General features: G+C 39.6%; 1 protein-coding gene across 1 annotated transcript in view; it reads left to right on the forward strand.

Moving 5' to 3' along the window:
- Window positions 1-16,196: 16,196 nt before the first annotated feature.
- The window catches only part of LOC126471262 (complex I intermediate-associated protein 30, mitochondrial), a 47,287-nt gene continuing 43,491 nt past the window's right edge, over window positions 16,197-19,992 (forward strand). The window contains exon 1 of the mRNA XM_050099384.1: window positions 16,197-16,496. Within this exon, the coding sequence (XP_049955341.1) occupies window positions 16,223-16,496 (274 nt within the window). The 5' untranslated portion in view covers window positions 16,197-16,222. The remainder of the gene's footprint in view (window positions 16,497-19,992) is intronic.

The following is a 19,992-nucleotide window of genomic DNA, read 5'->3' on the forward strand; positions in this document are numbered from 1 at the left end:
ATAGAAGACATTGAAATATCTCAAGAGCTACACATCAGACCAAAAAAGTTATAATTCCAATTTTTCGCTTCAGAGGGGACATCCAACGATACCACACTCAATCCTTCACCCCACCCCATGCATGAATGGCTGAGGATTGGAGGGGGAACTTTGAATCCTTCAGTGGGAACCCCTGTCTATTATTGAAAATTACGATTCTATGGCAAAATCTATATACATTTTGTCTGAAGCATTTTCTTCATTTCACCACCGATAGAAATGTGTACACAATCATAAGTTACGACTTGGTACTCAATGGTCCTTGAATATAAAATGGCATGTGGGAGCCCATGTCTATGCTGCAGGGATAGGGCAGACCAGTATTTCACAAAACCTAATTGCAAACGCCATTCACAACGTTGTATTCCTCCAATATATCGAACATGGGACTACTCGATGTGCCATCCTCGCCATGTAGTGAACTACAACATATCATAACAGGCAGTATGCTGTGAGTGGAGCTCATGTAGCATGCAGACGTAGAACAGATAGCATTCTAAATATTACAATACTAGCGCAGCGTTTACTGTCTGCAAACCTGCCTATCATTTGGAGAACAGACGTGCAAGTGGATGATGCTTGTTGCACCACAGAAGAAAAAATTCAAAGATCCTGATTTATGGAGAACGTAGGAGAAATGTTAATGCTGCTGCTGTCTTGTATGCTGCGCGAAATCTCATTTTTGTTCGTTGTTTTACAAATTTGTGAACGTCTTTAGGTCTCATGGTAGCGTACAGATCGGCAAAAGGAAACGAAGCAAATGTGTTACAGGAGAAGCTAATGAAATAGCTGTACTAGCAGCAATACACCACAATCCACAGATAGTACATGGCAATTACACCACAACTCTGGTGCATCCATAGGCAGAATTCTCACGTTACTGCATCGTCATAATTATCATACATACCATGTATCACTGCATCAAGAACTTCATGTCACCCATTTCTATAACTGGGTAGTGTTTTGTGAATGGGCATGTCAACAAACGCAGACGACCTCAATATTCTAAGATGAGGTTCTATTTTCTGATGAGTCTACATTCACATTCCATTCCCGCCCTTGGTCAGTCGATGTGTGGTTTGGCATCATGGGGAACAAACTCATTAGTCCATATTATATCATTGGCATGTTGAATGGGTGCAAATATAGAACATTTTTAGAACAGGAACTACCGATGCTACTGCACGATGTTGCCCCTGATGTTCTAAAATGTATGTGGTTTAAGCATGATGGTTACTCACACATGACGTAATTGAAGGAAAGGAGGTATTAGACCATGTTTACACTGGTCAGAGGATCGGCAGAGGTGGTCCCATTATTTGGCTTGCTACATCGACAGATTTGAAATAGCCGGTTTTTTTTCAGTGTGGATATTTAAGAGAGAGGGTGCCTAGCCAGGCCGTGAAGACCTGGTCGACTCCATCAGAATCTCCTGTGTTGACATTCCTGCAGATATGCTTCTGGTCTGTGAACAGCCATTTCAAAATCAGATCACTATGTATATTGAAATTGGGGGTATTATCTTTGAATTCTTACTCTAATTGGAAAAGAAGAGTCGCTTTCACCTTGACCCAGGGGCACAGTGGCACATTGAGTAGATCCCTTTCTGATATTTCAGAGGAAAACAACTCTGCGAATGGGGTTTCCAATTAGAAGTTATGGAATACTGGAAGGGGAGTGAGGGGGGAATCTGTCCTACCTTCATAGCATGGAGGTGGGGCCCATGTACCACTGGATATTCAAGGATCATTGAGTATTAAAGATGGTGGTGCCTTCCAGGCAGGCCACTGCCTTGGTAATACCTGTCAGGCACTTCTCCTTTCATTTTGTTTTGGTGATTATCATACAATTTCATTCACCTTTGGTGTATCTAAATTTTCCCTAATTGATATTAATCTGATGGACTATTAGGGTTAGGGTAAACCACTGATTGATCTCACAGTACTTGCATTATTTGAGTAGGAGTAGTAGAATTAAATTTGGCTGTAAAGACAGATTTTTGGACACTGGAGGTGACCATTGCATTAGGGGCAGCTTTAGAACTTTCCTCGAGCATCAAGTGAATTCGTGGAACCTTTCTCATTGCTGTTCTCCCTTTGTAGTCACTGAAACTGGCTGTGGGCCCTGCAAGGCAGTGGTTTATTGGACGCCATTCTGGCGGCTGGGCTCGTTCCGCTAGTGACTAAAGCAAGAAGGTGGGAATGCCATGGCTGAATGCGAAATAACACTTCTTTAGAAACTGTTGACTCCGGGTCCTGACGCTGGCCTAACCACTTTATTAGTGAGTGGACGTGGTGTGGGAGTCTGGTCTCCTTATCCCATGTGTGGGTCCAGGCAAAGTGGAGTCAGGCTGATGCCCGGCTAATGTGTTTATTACAAGAACAGTGGATCTTGTGACATGGGACAATGAATTTCTTTGGATGGCGCCTTTCTTAGATGCCACCACGTCTCGCCAAAACGGCGCCCACTAAATCATTTTATGGACGAGATGGAGCTTGTTTTCACTAGGAAGCTTCCCTCATCTTGTGTAATGTGTCAGTGGTTTCGCTGCTGTACCTCCAGGTATTGTGTGCTGTTTTTTTCAGAGGACAGAATGTGTATTGCGTTGCAGTGATTGGTTGTGTAAGATCGGGTCTCCTTTCTAGAAAAAATCATTGGCACAGTAACCACTGCTGGGGCACGGTAGGTTTATTCAAGAACATCAGGGGGAATGGCTGTTTTTAGAAAGGTTTTGAGCAGTGGGAGAGGGAGGGACTTGTTTCTCGACCATTGTGGAGTACAGTCGCTAGAGCTCTTCCATTTCTATGGAGAGAGCTGTTAGTTGCAAAGATATCCAGACACATGGGCGAAACTGTGTATTTCCATGGATATGAAACTATCACTGGCGGACGTGGAGTCACTTCCCCCAGTACAAAGCGTCACCAAAACTACGAGCTTTGTCAGCGCCCGAATGCAGACGGCAGCATATTTTCTTTCACTTGTTATTTCAGTAACATTGCGCAGCTTGGACAAATTAAGTTGATTATCAATCATTTGGATGGCAATCTTTTTTATAGCAGCCTTGTACTTGTAGTAGTCACTCCCAGCGTCCATTGCATGCTTAATTATATTTTGGCACAAGAGACCAATCAGTGGAACTATACGGCAGTGTGTGCTTGCCAAGACTGGGATTTTTCCAGTCTCATCTAAATGTAAATTCCAATTAGGTTCCCCAAGTCTCAACCAACCTGAGTTCGTGTTAATGAAATATTATACCGCTGAAGTTTCTGTTTATATGTTTATTCTCACATGATTTCTATATTAGTTGATAAATCTCTTTGTGATATCATAGGTCCTTGTTATTAATTTTTCGACACCCATTCTCATTCCCTACGATGTCATTTATTTTGTTGTTGGTTTGAAAGCATTAAATTAATTTTATGTCAAGTTAGCCAACTCATTAGGTGATCGACACAACGGCCACTACTTACGAATGTCAGATTTCCTTGCACTAAACGTGGCACCTTTTGGGTGTGGTGGTTATGACTCTTTTATTCAAAATAGTGAGTGAACGGTTCATGGGTAGGTGACACTATGCTAATGATCTGTTACAGGCTGGGAATTTGGTTTGAATGTGAAGCGTGCTCAGATGGCGCATCCAGTTAAGTGGGAGATCCATGTGTAAGTCCCAGTCTCTGATTAGTGTCATATGAGTGGGGGGACTAAATAATAGCAAGTGATTAATAACTACAGCTTGAACAATAAAAGAAGAATTTTTTGGAAAGAATACTTGAACGAAATTGAAAGGTAATTCATAAATTTGGACACATATCCAGGGTGAACTTTACCTGATACTAGCAACAACAGACCTTCAATGTTAACACATTTAAGATCAAGATTCAGATTTTTGGGCTACGCACTGCTTCACATTGGTTCTGTTGTGCATAGTGCTGATTATGACAATACCAGTACATGATCACCCCTCCACTGCTCATGCAAACTCCTCTTCTCTGCTTTGAACCTCCTGATATAGGATTCTCAGCAAAGATGAAATGATGGGTGTTACAGATGTAAATATATATATATATATATATATATATGTATATAAACTTGGTCTTCCTAATAACTTTTATAACAATTTTTAATATGCAGTTGGAATACACATTTTTAAACAATAGTGGCATGGCAGAGCTTGTCATACGTCTGCCTGCTACCACTTATAGAAAGAAACAGGTGGAGATACAGAAATGAATCAATTTTAGAGTGTATCTCTTCTCTTTTTTGTATCAAAACATTATCCTTGGCACAAAGCAATTCATTAATTCACGTTTGGCTTTACATGTATGAAAAAGAAAAGAACGGAGAAAAAAAGAAAAAATAATATGATCTTTTAAATCTGGCACTAATTTTCACTTGTTATCATTGATTTATGTGATGTTACCACTGATTTATGTGGTTACCATCAACTAAAATCTTTCAGTAGTGTTCTGAAATGTTTGCCAATGTGAACTGGCCTTTAACTCTACATATGGAGCTACAGACACAGGAAACATTATAATTATGCTAATGAGACTCAGGTTTATATTCAGTTTCAGTCACAATAACCAGTTCCTCATTTAAAAAATTGGAAAGACTGGGTGCAGCTTATTTTGACAGGTAAAATGTAGTTATAAATTCTGAAGAATTGTATGCTTCAAAATAATTGGGCCAATATCTCACTTTCTTATCCATTTTCATCCAGATGAATAATTCGCAATATTTCGTCATTACTGTACGAGTCTATAGTTGATTCTGATTACTCATCAAACTTATTCTCTGTATGTCATCTCCAACCCACCCTAAAATCGCCTGTCATCTCTGGTTAGTTGTTCTTCCTCTCTGGTAAAATGCATTTCCAGTGATATTCGGTGAACAGAGGTTAAATACCAGCGAACCCAAGTATGTACAAGAGGTCCGAATTCAGATACCATTGTCGAAGTTTTTGTACCATGGATGGTATCTCATAATTTCACTTTCACTCTGCAAAAGAAAACAAAACGAAATTATAATGTGTGACAATCCACATAGAATGGATACACAATCTTTTGACGATGATGTTGCTTTCATTTCCTTCTGCTTCGTTGTACTGATGTTCCGTGTGAATCACTTTCATAGGAAAAATCCAAGTTCTCAAAGAACCTTAGTAAAGAAAGCAGAGAAGTAAAAATTAAGAAGAAACAAACACAAAACTTTTCACTACAATAAAGGGACGAGAAAAGATTGCCTCCTTAAATTAGTGGAGGGCACCACCAAGCACACCAAATTATAGGAAGTTCATGGCCCATGTTACGATATGGAAAGAGAAAACGACAGTAGTGCTCCTAGTGGCCTGGTCGTGAATTCTGAATATGAGAAAACATGGCAGCAAAAATCTGTATTCTTTGCAAAAAAAGAATTTTTGATTACTGTTTTTTATTTATAATTTATTGGTGGATTTCATGGTACAGTGGTAAAGTGTGAACTTGGTAACATTTTTGTAACCTTAGGGAGAAAAAAAATTTGAGAAATCTCAGTCAAAAACTAAAACTGATTTCTAGTATCTGGGGTTCACAGTTGATATAAAATTTTGTAAATGATTTATTCATTTGTAATACACAATATCGCAGTTTTGACTGTGTGACCATTATCAAGTGGAAATAATTGCGCTTTAGCATTTGTCAAAACCTAAAAATCACCTGACATGACACAGATGCTGGTTTGTTGACATAATCTCTGATTACAAAATTCTTGTGTGTATTCTTTAAACTGCATTGTAAATATGTTGCTGGTATTCTCCTTAATTTTGACTCATATCCTAAATACAGTATTTGGTGGGGTAAATGATAACATATTTCTTTTTGTTTCATATAAAACAATAGCTGATTTCGCTGTTTTGTATTCTGAGGATTCTGTCTGTTTGTTACTGCTTATGAATCTGTGAGTGAACTGCTCGATTTAAATGTATTGTAAGTGTGTTGTGCGGTTCTTTCGTTTACATTTGATTTTAGTACTTTCTAGCATTTAATGGAGCCCTCTGAAATTTTCATTGGAGCGAGAGGATGATTCTAGTACATTCATTTCTGCTAAAACGTAGTGTTTGTAGTATTTATTAGTGACGAGTGAACACATTTGTGTATTTACTGTTGCATTTTAAGCATTTGCAAGCAAAAATTATCTAGTCACTAAGACTACAAACTGTACTCATTAGCTCTAAATCCGGACTATGCAAAGCAATCTGAAATGCATTGCACTCAGTGACAAACAGCAACACCATTCAGCATATGATTACATACTTATTCCAAGACAAGATTATTAAATGTTGAATACCAATTCTGTCAAAAAATTCTAACAGGAAGTTCTCCTTTAAATACGAGAAAATGCAGAAAACCAATGGGCACAGAAATAAAGTAGAATAAAAGCAATATCTGACAGTGCATTTAAATTGAGAACATCACACATGGATTAGTAAGCAGTAACAAATATACGTAAGTCCACACCAAACCATGTGATGAAACAAGTTGCTGTTACATATGAAACAAGAAAAAAGGAATAATTTAATCTGCCCAAAATTACAGACACAACCAGGAATCAAGTAGAATAGAAGTAACAGATTTACAATGCAATTCAAAATACAAACACACAAAAAGATGTACACAGAAACACAATGTGAAGAACCACTTCTGTCTACTAGAAAATAAAAACAGCTATGGATGACTTAGAATCACCCAATAAGAAAACGAGTTGATGAAAGATTGATTAACTTGCAGCACTCCAAGTTGTCTGGCAGCAAACCAAGCTTGTGTTTTCAGTCCCTATATGTGTTTGAACCTGTGGAAACCATTCAAATCAATGTCAAAATTTCCCTTCCACTCCCCATCCCTCCTCAGCCAATGAGTGAGTAAAAATCGGGAGTATGTCTGGGACTCGAGTGAAATCAGAAAGCGATCACATAATGTCCCTCACTTGCATGGTGCGATCTTTACCTTGACTCACAAATTTACGAATACGAAAGTATTATTAGGTATTCGAGCACAGCTAAATATTTGTAGCAAACAAGACTATAAATATGACTGCTGCTTATTTCATTCGCAGCAATTTAAGTTGTGTTCTGTTTCCTACCTAAACACAGCTTCGAATATAGTAACATATTCCTAATAGACAGCAGAGTAATGGTGACAAGCAAGACAAGCAACATGATTGCTCCCCATTTTACATGCAACTATTTAAGCTGTTCTCTTAAGTTCCTGCCTAACACAGACCATTGGATGTCGCGGCATATTCGAAAATAATCAGCCAAATATTTCTAACATGCAAGAATATATATATTATTGCTGTTCGTTTTTACTTGCAACAATTTCAGGTGTACTGTAAGATTCCTGTCCAGCCGACGTATTCAAAAAAAGGTTAAATATTTTTAAGAAGAAGAAATGTAAATATCATTGCTCGTTATATAACCCGCAGCAATTTCATCTTTCGTTTTTTAATCAGATTGAAGTCATAAACCGAAAACACGCTCTTCCACATAAATAACATACCTCTGCTCTATGAATTAAGCGAAGATGAGAAAAAAGTAATAGAGTGCGCCTCGTTTCCAGCATACGGTCTTCAATTCCCCAACTTCCTATTTCTCACTACACACCCACAAGGAATACATGTAAGACACTTCCTGGCAGATTAGAACTGTGTGCTGGACCGAGACTCGAACTCGGGACGTTTGCCTTTCGCGGGCAAGTGCTCTACGAACTGAGATACCCAAGCACAACTCACGCCCCGTCCTCACAGCTTTAATTCCGCCAGTAACTCTTAAATACATGTAAGACGCTGTTTTGACGGTGTTCATAGTAAATTTTCTTACGAATTCTAAAGACTATGTGTCATTAACTGATGTTTAATTATAATAAATCGCATCTAGTGATATATCTTTATTGCTCCTTTGCCTTAGGCAGTATACTGTCATAACCAGCAAGTTATAACGCGGAAACAACCGAAATATAACGTATCCAATATGGCAGACCAAAAGGAGTGAATGAGGGACGTCAGGTGATTGAATTCGGATATCAGCCGAGTGCCAGGCACAGATCCGAGATTTAGTCACTCGTGCAAGACTGTCAACGCAAACGATTATTTAAACTCGTTGCAGAATTCCAACTTTTAGTCATTCATCCTGTTTGCTCGCTGGCTGGTGCTTACTTTTGGAGCAGGGTGTCCATGTCATGTGCAAGTCTTCGTTGGTTTTAGGAACAACAGATGAACCTCCATGTTTGAATTATAGAATGGTTTGACTTTCCCTTTCGTTCTTTGCGATTCGACCAGCTCACCGACTGATGGCGGAAATTGCAAACATCCAAAGAGGTTGGAAACTCGGCACAGAACTGTAAATGACATCCGAAACTTATTTGCAGAACTACAATCAGCCTTAGAGGCAAGTGAAAAGGCAACAAAGAATCCCCAAAATGAGATTAGCACAGCCAAAAGAACAGGTATAGAAGAAGATGACAGATACTCAACAGGACAACGAGCGACATCTAGTGACCCGAAGCAAGAAACACCATACGGAAACCAGACGCCAGCAACACCTGCCGGGCAGCGGAGCACTCACTGCAGTCAGGAGGTGACACTAAGTAGCCACACACACAAACAGTCGGGAAGCAACCTAGCAGTACTGACACCTAGTGGCCACCAGGGCAACCCATACAGCGAAGACAGGAAGAACATACGAAACAATACTCTACAATCAGCGAAAACAAACGAGTTGGAAATAGTAGACGAAGACAAACTACAAGAAAAAAATTCACAAAAACTAACACAAAAAATGATGGAACATCTCACCAACGATCTACAAAATTTAATAGATAAAAAAATCAGAAGCGAAATTACACACTTAGCTGGGCCTGGGGCCACAGGAAAAGTGACAGCTGACCTTACCAAGTGGAACCAAACCAAAGAAATAACAAAGAAAGTGCCCAACCCTCCAACTACACAAGGGGTGATAATCAACGACAAGAAAGACAAGGAGACCACACCAAGGAATGACAAAAAGAAAACAGACTCTGACGAAACAACCGGTCACGAAAATAATCAAGCATGGATTGAAGTTGCAAGAAGGAACCGCTGAAGGAATAAACAGATGATGACCCCAACAATAATGGACACGTAGCAGCAACCATAACGAGAAATGGACTTAACAGATGGCACACTCCAAGCAGCAGTAGGCAGAGCGTGGCTCTACATAGGATGACTACACTGCAACTCGACGCCGGATAAACTTATCCAACACCTCAGTAAACTGTAGGTCACGGAAATAATACAATGTGACGAAATAAAATCCAGAGGAACACTAAAAGCCTACAAAGTAGGCATACCACTAAACGAGCTTCACAAGATCACAGATCCATAAAAATGGGCAGAAGGGGCCCTAATTAGAAGATACCGGTTTTTTCGACTCCAGAGCAGAGGCGCCGAACTCGAAGGTTAATCTACTTCTTTGGAATGTACGACGACTAAGAAGTGCCTTAGATTTGACAGAAGGCGAGCTCCTAAGAAGCCATGACGTACTCATCCTGAAAGAGACTTTCGCAACAGACAATATAGAAATCCCCGGTTTCTACTCAAACGCATTCCTGCAAGAAAAGTACCAAGAGGAAGACCTACAAAAGGAATATCCTGCTTCTACAAACCAACGATAAGAATAGCATCTTGTGTCTATGAACAAGAAGACATCTTAATAATGGAGACTGAGAGAGTGACTTTCATAGGCCTCTACATCGAACCCCTGACCCCGATTGAGGACGTCGTAGCAATCATGATGACTGCTCTAGAAAAGATAGCCTCGGGAAATAGTGTTGTTATAGTACTCTAGATAAGCATGACTGCAGAAGTAAGGAACTACTACAGATGATGGCTGAAGAGGGATTCACACTGGTTAACAAGAGAGGAAACGACACGTATTTTGCACACAATGGTAGCAGCACCATAGGCATAATCCTTTCAAAGACAACGATCTCGAAATAATGGACCACAAGGTGATATATTCCTCCACGGAGACACCAATAAAGAAACACTGTCCAGTGGCAACTACCTTCAAAATGATAGAACCTAAGTGCACACAACAGAAAAAAAGCACACGAGAAGAACCTCCAGAAAGATAGACGAGAGTAAAATACGCGAAAACGGAGATAACCTCAATGTCTTTGAAATCAAAATACAGAAAAGGCCATAGATGCTGCAGCAACAGAGCTAGAAGACATAATTAAAGCCGCAACCACCACAACCAATGAGAGAAAGGCAAACAGATGGTTCGATCAACAACGCTACACAGAGAGAAAGAGAGTTTTATTAGCCCTCCACATGACCAAACGGAAAAAAAAACAGGACGACCTGATCACGTATAGCAGACTCATAAAAGAATGAAAGAAACTCCTAAAGAAAAAACGAGACGATTTCACAGAACGCGAGGCTAGAAGAATGGTGGAAGAAGCAAAAGAAAACCTTTACATAGCTCTAAAGCCATGACAGTCACAGACAATGGGGAAAATAGAGATGTCAGTCTGGGAGGACCACTTCACCAACATCCTAAATCACCAAAGAGACAACGAGCTCATGAAACAACAAGACAATACGAAGACATTAGAAGATTAACGACAGAGGAAATTAGAAACACTATATCAACCCTGAAGAACAAGAAACAGCAGGGCCGGATGAGATATTCAATGAACACATCAAGGTAGCCTCGGAAGTTTCAATTCCAGAAATCACGGACATGATGAACTTACGTCTGCACACAGGACGACTCCCAGAGAGATGGAGAACCTTGACAATCAGAATGTTGCACAAGGGCAAAGGAGAACCACATGCCCCAAACTCATGCCAGGGAATCCCACTACAGAACAATCTCCTCAAAATACTGACAAGCCTAATGAATATAAGACTAACAGAAGAAATCGACAACAAGATCCCAGAGGAACAATTTGGACTCAGGAAAAGGCTGAAGCACCCTACACGCAGTCAAAAACCTCGTAGACGACAAAGAGGAGAAAATACAACTCCCAAAAGGAAATTTCCGCACAGTATTCGTCGATTTCACAAAGGCATTTGACCATCTCAACAGGACCATAGCATGTGCTAAACTAGAACAGATGGTGGAACAAAACAAGGAACTACCATAAGTGTCTTGACACACATTATCCTGAGAAAAAAACGCCATCATAATATCAGACAACGTAACAACACAGACAAATTGAGTGTTACAAGAGGACCCCCTCAGTCCCCTTCTGTTCAACGTAGCCACACACGACGTGGTCCTAGCAATAAGAACTTTGGCTCCGTCCCTCAAGATCTATATACAGGGTGAGTCACCTAACATTACCACTGGATATATTTCGTAAACCACATCAAATACTGACAAATCGATTCCACAGACCGAACGTGAGGAGAGGAGCTAGTGTAATTGGTTAATACAAACCATAAAAAAATGCACGGAAGTATGTTTTTTAACACAAACCTACGTTTTTTTAAATGGAACCCCGTTAGTTTTGTTAGCACATCTGAACATATAAACAAATACTTCATCAGTGCCGTTTGTTGCATTGTAAAATGTTAATTACATCCGGAGATATTGTAACCTAAAGTTGACGCTTGAGTACCACTCCTCTGCTGTTCGATCGTGTGTATCGGAGAGCACCGAATTACGCAGGGATCCGAAGGGAACGGTGATGGACCTTAGGTACAGAAGAGACTAGAACAGCACATTACGTCCACATGCTAACAACTTTTTATTGGTCTTTTTCACTGACACACATGTACATTACCATAAGGGGTGAGGTACACGTACACACGTGGTTTCCGTTTTCAATTTCGGAGTGGAATAGAGTGTGTCCCGACATGTCAGGCCAATAGATGTTCAATGTGGTGGCCATCATTTGCTGCACACAATTTCAATCTCTGGCGTAATGAATGTCGTACAAGCCGCAGTACATATGGTGTAATGTCGCCGCAGGCTGCCACAATACGTTGTTTCATATCCTCTGTGGTTGTAGGCACATCATGGTACACATTCTCCTTTAACGTACCCCACATAAAGAAGTCCAGAGGTGTAAGATCAGGAGAACGGGCTGGCCAATTTATGCGTCCATCACGTCCTATGAAACGCCCGTCGAACGTCCTCTCAAAGGTCAGCCTAGTGTTAATTGTGGAATGTGCAGGTGCACCATCATGCTGATAGCACATACGTCGACGCGTTTCCAGTAGGACATTTTCGAGCAACGCTGGCAGATCATTCTGTAGAAACGCGATGTATGTTGCAGCTGTTTGGGCCCCTGCAATGAAGTGAGGACCAATGAGGTGGTCGCCAATGATTCCGAACCATACATTTACAGTCCACGGTCGCTGTCGCTCTATCTGTCTGAGCCAGCGAGGATTGTCCACGGACCAGTAATGCATCTTCCGTAGATTCACTGCCCCGTGGTTTGTGAAACCCGATTCATCGGTAAACAGGTAGAACTGCAACGCATTCTCTGTTAATGCCCATTGACAGAATTGCACTCGATGATTAAAGTCATCACCATGTAATTGCTGATGTAGCGACACATGAAACGGGTGAAAGCGGTGACGATGCAGTATGCGCATGACACTACTTTGACTCAGTCCACCGGCTCTCGCAATGTCCCGTGTACTCATGTGTGGGTTCATGGCAACAGCAGCTAACACACCAACTGCACCCGCTTCTCCTGTGACGGGCCTGTTACGGACCCGTTTGCGTGCTACGACCATAGCTGTTGCATACAGTTGGCGGTAGATGTTTTGCAATGTGCGGCACGTTGGATGCTCTCTGTCCGGGTACCGTTCTGCATACACCCTGCAGGCTTCAGCTGCATTTCGTCGACACTCGCCATAGATGAGTATCATCTCCGCCTTTTCAGAGTTCGAATACACCATGGTCACAGTTCCTACAACACTACACTATCACAGACGTCTGGTAACACGGTCTACTACAGTTGGTCTGCGTGCGGAGACGAATGCAGAATAACAATAGCAGCAAGCGCTACATGCGGACACTGCGACAGCTAGACCAAACCACAACAGTGCACTACAGCCACACTCGTAAACACGGTCGTCATCGTAAACATGTCCCTGCAGATGCTGCTCGATGACCGTGGCCCGTGTTTGTTTCAACACGCAACTGAACGTTGGAGGTTTCAAGCGTCAACTTTAGGTTACAATATCTCCGGATTTACGCAACAAACGGCACTGATTACGTATTTGTTTATATGTTCAGATGTGCTAACAAAACTAACTTGGTTCCATTTAAAAAAACGTAGGTTTGTGTTAAAAACATACTTCCGTGCATTTTTGTTTGGTTTATTTTAAACAATTACACTAGCCGCTCTCCTCACGTTCGGTCTATGGAATCGGTTAGTCAGTATTTGATGTGGTTTACGAAATATATCCAGCCGTAACGTTAGGTGACTCACCCTGTATATGCACACAACATGGTGGTGGGATCATGAGATACAAATGAATTACAGAAAGGAATAAATGCTCTTGGAACATCGGCTGAACCCAACGGACTACAGATATACGCGGAAAATACTGAACACATGGTGTTGAGGAAAAGAGGACGCCTATCCACGAAGGACAAAATATACCTCAAACAAGAAAGCCTACAGACTACGAACAGCTTCAAATATCTGGGCGTAACGGTTCAGAAAACAGTACACTCATACTGAATCCACACAACACAACGAGCAGCAGCCGCAACAAAAGCCATCTAAATCAAGTCACTAAGCACACTATCCCTAGGTACAGCCATTTTCAAAGCCAAAATTGTTCCTATTGTAACATATCGAAAAGAAGTAACATGGGAAAAGCTAATCTATGGAGACGTCCTAAGAATGGAAAGAGTGAAGGCAGCCCTCGGAATTTCCAAGTACACCGAGTCAAGACTAGCGTACGAACTCGCGAGAGAAACATTTCTAGTAGAGGACCTAACATGGAAATTCAACTTGTCCTACACAGACAAATGGAAGAAACTGCGGCTAGAGAGGGAGAAGAAAAAGAGGGAGAAGAAAAAGAGGGAGAAGAAAAAGAGGGAGATATGGCCAGAGTTTTGCTCTTCAGAAGCCATGGCGAACAGAGCATGGAACGGCGGCACAAACCAGGAGCTGAGACATAAATTCCATGGCGGTCCACGGCTACCACCACATAATCTGCAGGACAAAGACATACCACGACACGGCTTTCTCTGTTTCCTGCGGTTGGTCTGAATGTTTTTTGCAACACAAGTTGCGAACACAGACCACAACAGAACTTCCTCCATTTCTATTTTTCAAAATAACTGAATTAAATTTTAACGTTTTCGGGAGCGTAGTCGCTTGCCACTGATATTTCTTTTCTACACCGACAGATGGCGGGCGAGTAGTAGATTGGGGTTTGTGTCGTGTGAACACACCACATTTGCAGCGATCTTTTGCATGTACAGACATCTGCGCCGATGTCTGCGCACACAGATCGTTGCGTGTGGACCGGGCTTTACACGCAACGATCTGTCTGCGCAGATGTGATGTGCGCAGATATTGGCGCAGACAGTTCGTTGCGTGCATGGAGGTAAAAATAAGAGGAGTTGTCATGACGTCACAAACTTGAAGCCGACCCAACAGGAGGTCCGCCATGCTAGCTACCCCAAAACATTCGCTTCTGGTGGTTTGATTCCGTGTAGTCGTGAAGTGTTTTGATAAAAAAAATGCCGGCTGCGTCGCTTACGGGTGTACTAATCGTTCTGATTGTAGTCTAAAGTTTAACAAATCACATTTCATTCGTAAGTGGACTTATTTAAGCGCTATTTTCTTATATATACTTGAAATTCTGATGCACTGTAAAGTTTTACAGTATGGTTTTATTTCTGTGATTTAATTTTAGATTTCCTATCAATCCAAGGCGAAGAGCTGCCTGGAAGTGAGCATTACACTTGGTTTTCACTGTGTGGTTATTCTGAAGTAACTGAAAAGTCCTGGCAAGAAATATCCTGGAAATGGGGACTAATGTTTTAAAATGCAATAATTTAATATAAAACTAATGTAACTACATGTAGTTAATTAAATCTTCCGTAAAATGTGTGGAACACCTGTTACAGTGGTTAAATTATAAGTACTTAAATGGTTACATATTTGTTAAAGCAAAGTCCCCTATCGAAGTCCAGGCTTAGATCATTACATTAGTCACTGTGTTGTTGTATTACCCTGTAAATTTCTGTTCTTTGCCACACTGAATGTCATTTGGTATGTACAATTTAAAAAGAAAGCAGATGTGGAAATTGCAATGGGCCTGAGAATCTTAAATTCAGTTCTGTTCCTTCGTAATTTAACGTATTTTTCACTTTGTTGACATGACAGCTGGCTTGTTTATATCATCCCTGCATACATCTATGGGACACCAAAGGAAATAAGGTAAGTTTCTTGCAAACGTGAACATTTAAAATTTGCATTTGACTTGAAAATGCAACGAATACAAATCGGTGCCTCTAAACTATCAATCATTGTTTTTGGAGCTCTGGCTTTATCAATTATCGACACAAACACAATGAAAGTGAATAGAAATTGATTACAAAAGCACGCTTTTCATAGCACATACGTCTCTTCTCGGTTATTCTAAGTGGATAAACAAAAAGGAATTACAGTACTGAGGCATGAAGCGTAATATTTTTACGTATTACTGCATCGAATACGCATTTAAGACCAGAAAAACGTTTGAAGTTGCGTTCCTTATGCTGTGTTGTTCAGTAAAACCGAGTAACATTTACTATATAAAACAAATATCACGTGCACACGACATAAATAACGAACAAGAAGCAATTGTAAACACTCGTCTGCTGATGTTTTGGGGGACCCAAGATGGCGGCAGGCCCCGCCCACTGGCTTCAAAACAACGTGCAGCGCAAGTCTGTAGCGCCATCTCCCCTTATTCTACCTCCATGGTTGCGTGTGGACGGGCCTGGTTGTTGAGATGACTGATTGTCATAAATGCTTTGTGTTTATGGCCTTTACTTGAGTTTCCTTCTATTTTCAGAATTGTGATGAGCCCTATGGAGTTTATAACGTGTTGGGGGCGCCTTGAAATAATATGAGAGAAGTACTGTGCAAGGTTCTTTTTTAAATAAAGGAGTCAAAGATAATTTTGTTTTATTGTCAGTAAAATGTTTACCAGTGTTTGTGTGCTATTGGCGAGACGGCTGTTTCGTCCTGTACAGATTGATATACATAATATCCGAAACATATATACAAGCCGACAGACACTAAGTTCTTTCTACGAAAGCGATAGGAAAAGCGGCTACACGAAATCGGATAAGAAAGTTTCGCGTCTAGAGCTTATTCGCAATGGACTTAAAGAACTTAAAAAGGAAATATTTATTTGGAAAGATGAAATTAAAGAGAAATTGGAATCTGATCCGATCCTTATATACAGACCAGGTAAACAATATGTTATTTCACGTGAAAACTCCCTCGTAGTGGTTTTCGCAGGAAGGGAAATGACGTTAATTATTAACCACTTTTTTTTGTTACTAGTAACATGTATGTTGTTAGTGTCAGTAGTGATTTATATCGAAATTCCATTAAATATCGTAGCCTTTAAACTGTGTTGGAGGACAGCTCACAATTCGTAGTTTATGTAGGATATATGCTTCAAAATATTCGGCGGAAACTTTCCCTTTATCAAATATACGTTTTCTGGAAGGACTGAAGAGTTTGTTTAGATGATGAAAAAGGTAATAAATAGGCAAAGGATGGTTTAAGTATGACTCAAATGCAAACATTATGCTACGCTATATAGTCGTATCACAACCTTGTTTCGGCATTCAAATTCGTTAGATTAGCCAAATCACAACCAAGTTATCACTTTTCCAACCAACCGAGACCTCGGGCTACCCTCTTGGTCAGTCTGGCGCCACAAACAAGCTGTGGGGGGAATGCCGTTTTAAATTGTTCAGCAAGAGAATCCACTTTCCCAATAGCGTTTAGTGTTTACTCATATTTACTGTGTATGTTAGAACTTTATCAGTTTTTCGTGAATACAGAAACAGTGTCCAAAATCTTGACTCTTACCTTAGTTGAACTGCAATGTAACTGATTGAAGATCATATGCCCTCTCCCATTTTTCTTAAAATTTTTCTGGGTTCTTTTATTTGTTGGTGGATTTCCTGCCACATAACATTGCATAATATATGACATAAATAAATTGTTTCGTACCTTATTTTTCAGTTCTTATTATCTGACAGTCTCGTCATTGTGCATATAAGTTACCACTGATTTTGTCTGCCTGTGGATTAGATCACTGAAATTTAATGTGCTGTATTGTGCTATCTAGAGGAGGGGGTGACACATTGCAGCTAAGGGTTCGTTACAACAGTTTGCATTTCTCAGCACTGGAACCTCTATTTAATTGGGGAATAGCTATACAATCAAGTTCCCTAACACGACAATAGCTGTTAATAGGTTCCTCTCTGTCATTAGTCATAATGCTATTCACCCAGTACTGTTTCGTGATCTTGCAAGTAAAAGCTCAGTTCATTTTTTTTTAGTAGCGCATTTTCATTGTTTAGTATTAACTGAAATGAATGAGATTTATTCACTCAATTAATTAGGGGATTCTGTATTTAATATACTGTTAACCACAAAAATAAGCTTTATGTAAGAAGTAACAGCGGTTTAAACTTAATGTCTGCACATGGGACAGATTTCAATGAACCATTGGGATTAGATTTCAACACTTCTGAAATGTAGCCCATGTGAATAATTTCTTCGGATATTATAATATGTGGAATAATAGGTAGGCCTATAAACTAAGTTGTTTTCTTTAAGATGTGGGTAATGTGGTGTGATCTCAAGGAAAAAGATGTGTATTAAATTAGAAATACCTGAGAGAAAAAAAACTGCAGGCTCCATGGAGGCACTATATGATGACATGTTGCTTAGAACTGCTGCAGATCTATTTGGTATCTACACTTCTGCTTTAATTGTCAAGATAAGAAACTGTATTGCAGTGGATCTGACAATAATAAACTCCCATCGCCACAAAATTATCACCATTCAGAGTAGGCTATACAAGTCGGCATGTTTTCACTGCAGAATGTACACTTTATGATAACGTGTTAAAAGTTACAGACATGAACTGTGGACTGACATGCATATAAATAAAACAGCTTGGCTCAACCATACAAAATAGTTGAGTTAACTTGGCCAAGCATTTCATGAGCCAGCATCATCAGTTCACCTTATTACAATTTGAAAACACTAGTATATCAAGAGCAACTGTTATGCAAATGTTGCAGAATTTTTTGATTGATGTGGATAAGCTATTCATTCAAATTCACGAAAGACTGCTGTATATGACCAGGTTCTTTGTTTGTTGAAGTGCACTGTATAACTGAACATGAATCTAATGCGAGCAAAGATAAGCCATCGGTTTTGAGCTATAATCCTAGTAAACAAAGAACTGTAAGCAAGCACAAGTAAAGGACAGTTGAATATATACCTGGCCTTTTCCAAAGCCAGCAGCAAAAAGTGTAATGGAGAAGAAAATATGGGACATCAAAAATCATTAATGTTAACTGACAAAAACTGAATTGAACAGGAAATGTTGAAAAGTTTTGGAAAAAAAAAAGGTTGTGTTTTTTTATCAACATGCGAGTAATAGACATGCATTGTGAACTTACGTGGGAATCTCTGGAGGGAAGACAGTGTTCTTTTTGTGGAACACTAGTGAGAAAGTTTAGAGAACCAGCATTTGAAGTAGACTGCGGAATATTACTACTGGTGACAACATACATTTTGTGTAAGCATCACAAACTTAAGATAACAGAAATTAGGGCTCATATGGAGGTGTTTAGGTGGTTGTTCTTCCCTTGCTTGATTTGCAAGTGAAATAGGAAAGGAAATGGCTAGATTGGTACAAGGTACCCTCTAGCATTCACCGTATGGTGGATTATGGAATATGTACGTAGATGTAGATGTTAAGAAAAATGAAATCTTAAAAAATTAACAACAAAATGGTTGCAAGTCTGGAAGAAAAATTTTGTTGGATGAATCTTCACATAGTGAGGATAGTGAAGTTCTTTTGCAAGGTAAGTCTGATTGTGAAAATAATGAGGTAAATGTTTAAAGACTACAAGTAAATGATTTTGAACTTGTGGAATAAGCAGAAAATAACAACAGAATCCTACGTGTAGGGAAAATATAAAAGAAAGCAAAATAAAAATTACAAAGTAAAATTTACACGGCCAATTCTATTTCTTGAATTAAGCATCTGTAATTTTGCTACATTTTCATGCACTGATATACTTTAGGCCTCTTACACAAATAAAGTGAATGTTTAGTTCATTTAAAAATAGAAAGAACTGCTGTTATTCAGGTGTTGAAAAGTGCACCTTGGTTGGTGTACGTTTCAACAACAAGGAAACTTCAACTAAAATATAAATTGGAACGTTGTTTATTACTATGAACTGTGATAAAAATTTATGAACTGTACAACATACTATAGTAACTAATAATGGCAATTTGGAAAATAATGGAATATCAGGTTTCATAGGAAAGAAATATAACCTACAATGTGTTGAAATGTCACCCATCTCCATTATTAATTGCTCTACTTAGTCACTCTTCCATCTTATATTTCTATCATAATGTAAGAGAACGTGAAGTATGTGAAATGAGGATGGCTAATTAAAAGGAAAGAAGAAACAGTATACCAGGTATTCTTATGCATCATCAACAGTTGTATTGATTCTGTGCTACTAAAGTTATGAGGAAAGGCACATGTTACTTAAATCTGTCTTGATTGCAAATTTTTTTTTTTTTTTTTTTTTTTTTTAAATTCATATGACCGGTTTCGGTTCATTCAGAACCATCTTCAGATCTGATATTTCAGTTACAGGAGTAACCCATCCAAATCCAGCAACTTTCACATGCT

Source organism: Schistocerca serialis, chromosome 1 (genome assembly GCF_023864345.2).
Source record: "Schistocerca serialis cubense isolate TAMUIC-IGC-003099 chromosome 1, iqSchSeri2.2, whole genome shotgun sequence".
In the NCBI taxonomy this organism is placed as follows: Eukaryota; Metazoa; Arthropoda; class Insecta; order Orthoptera; family Acrididae; genus Schistocerca; species Schistocerca serialis.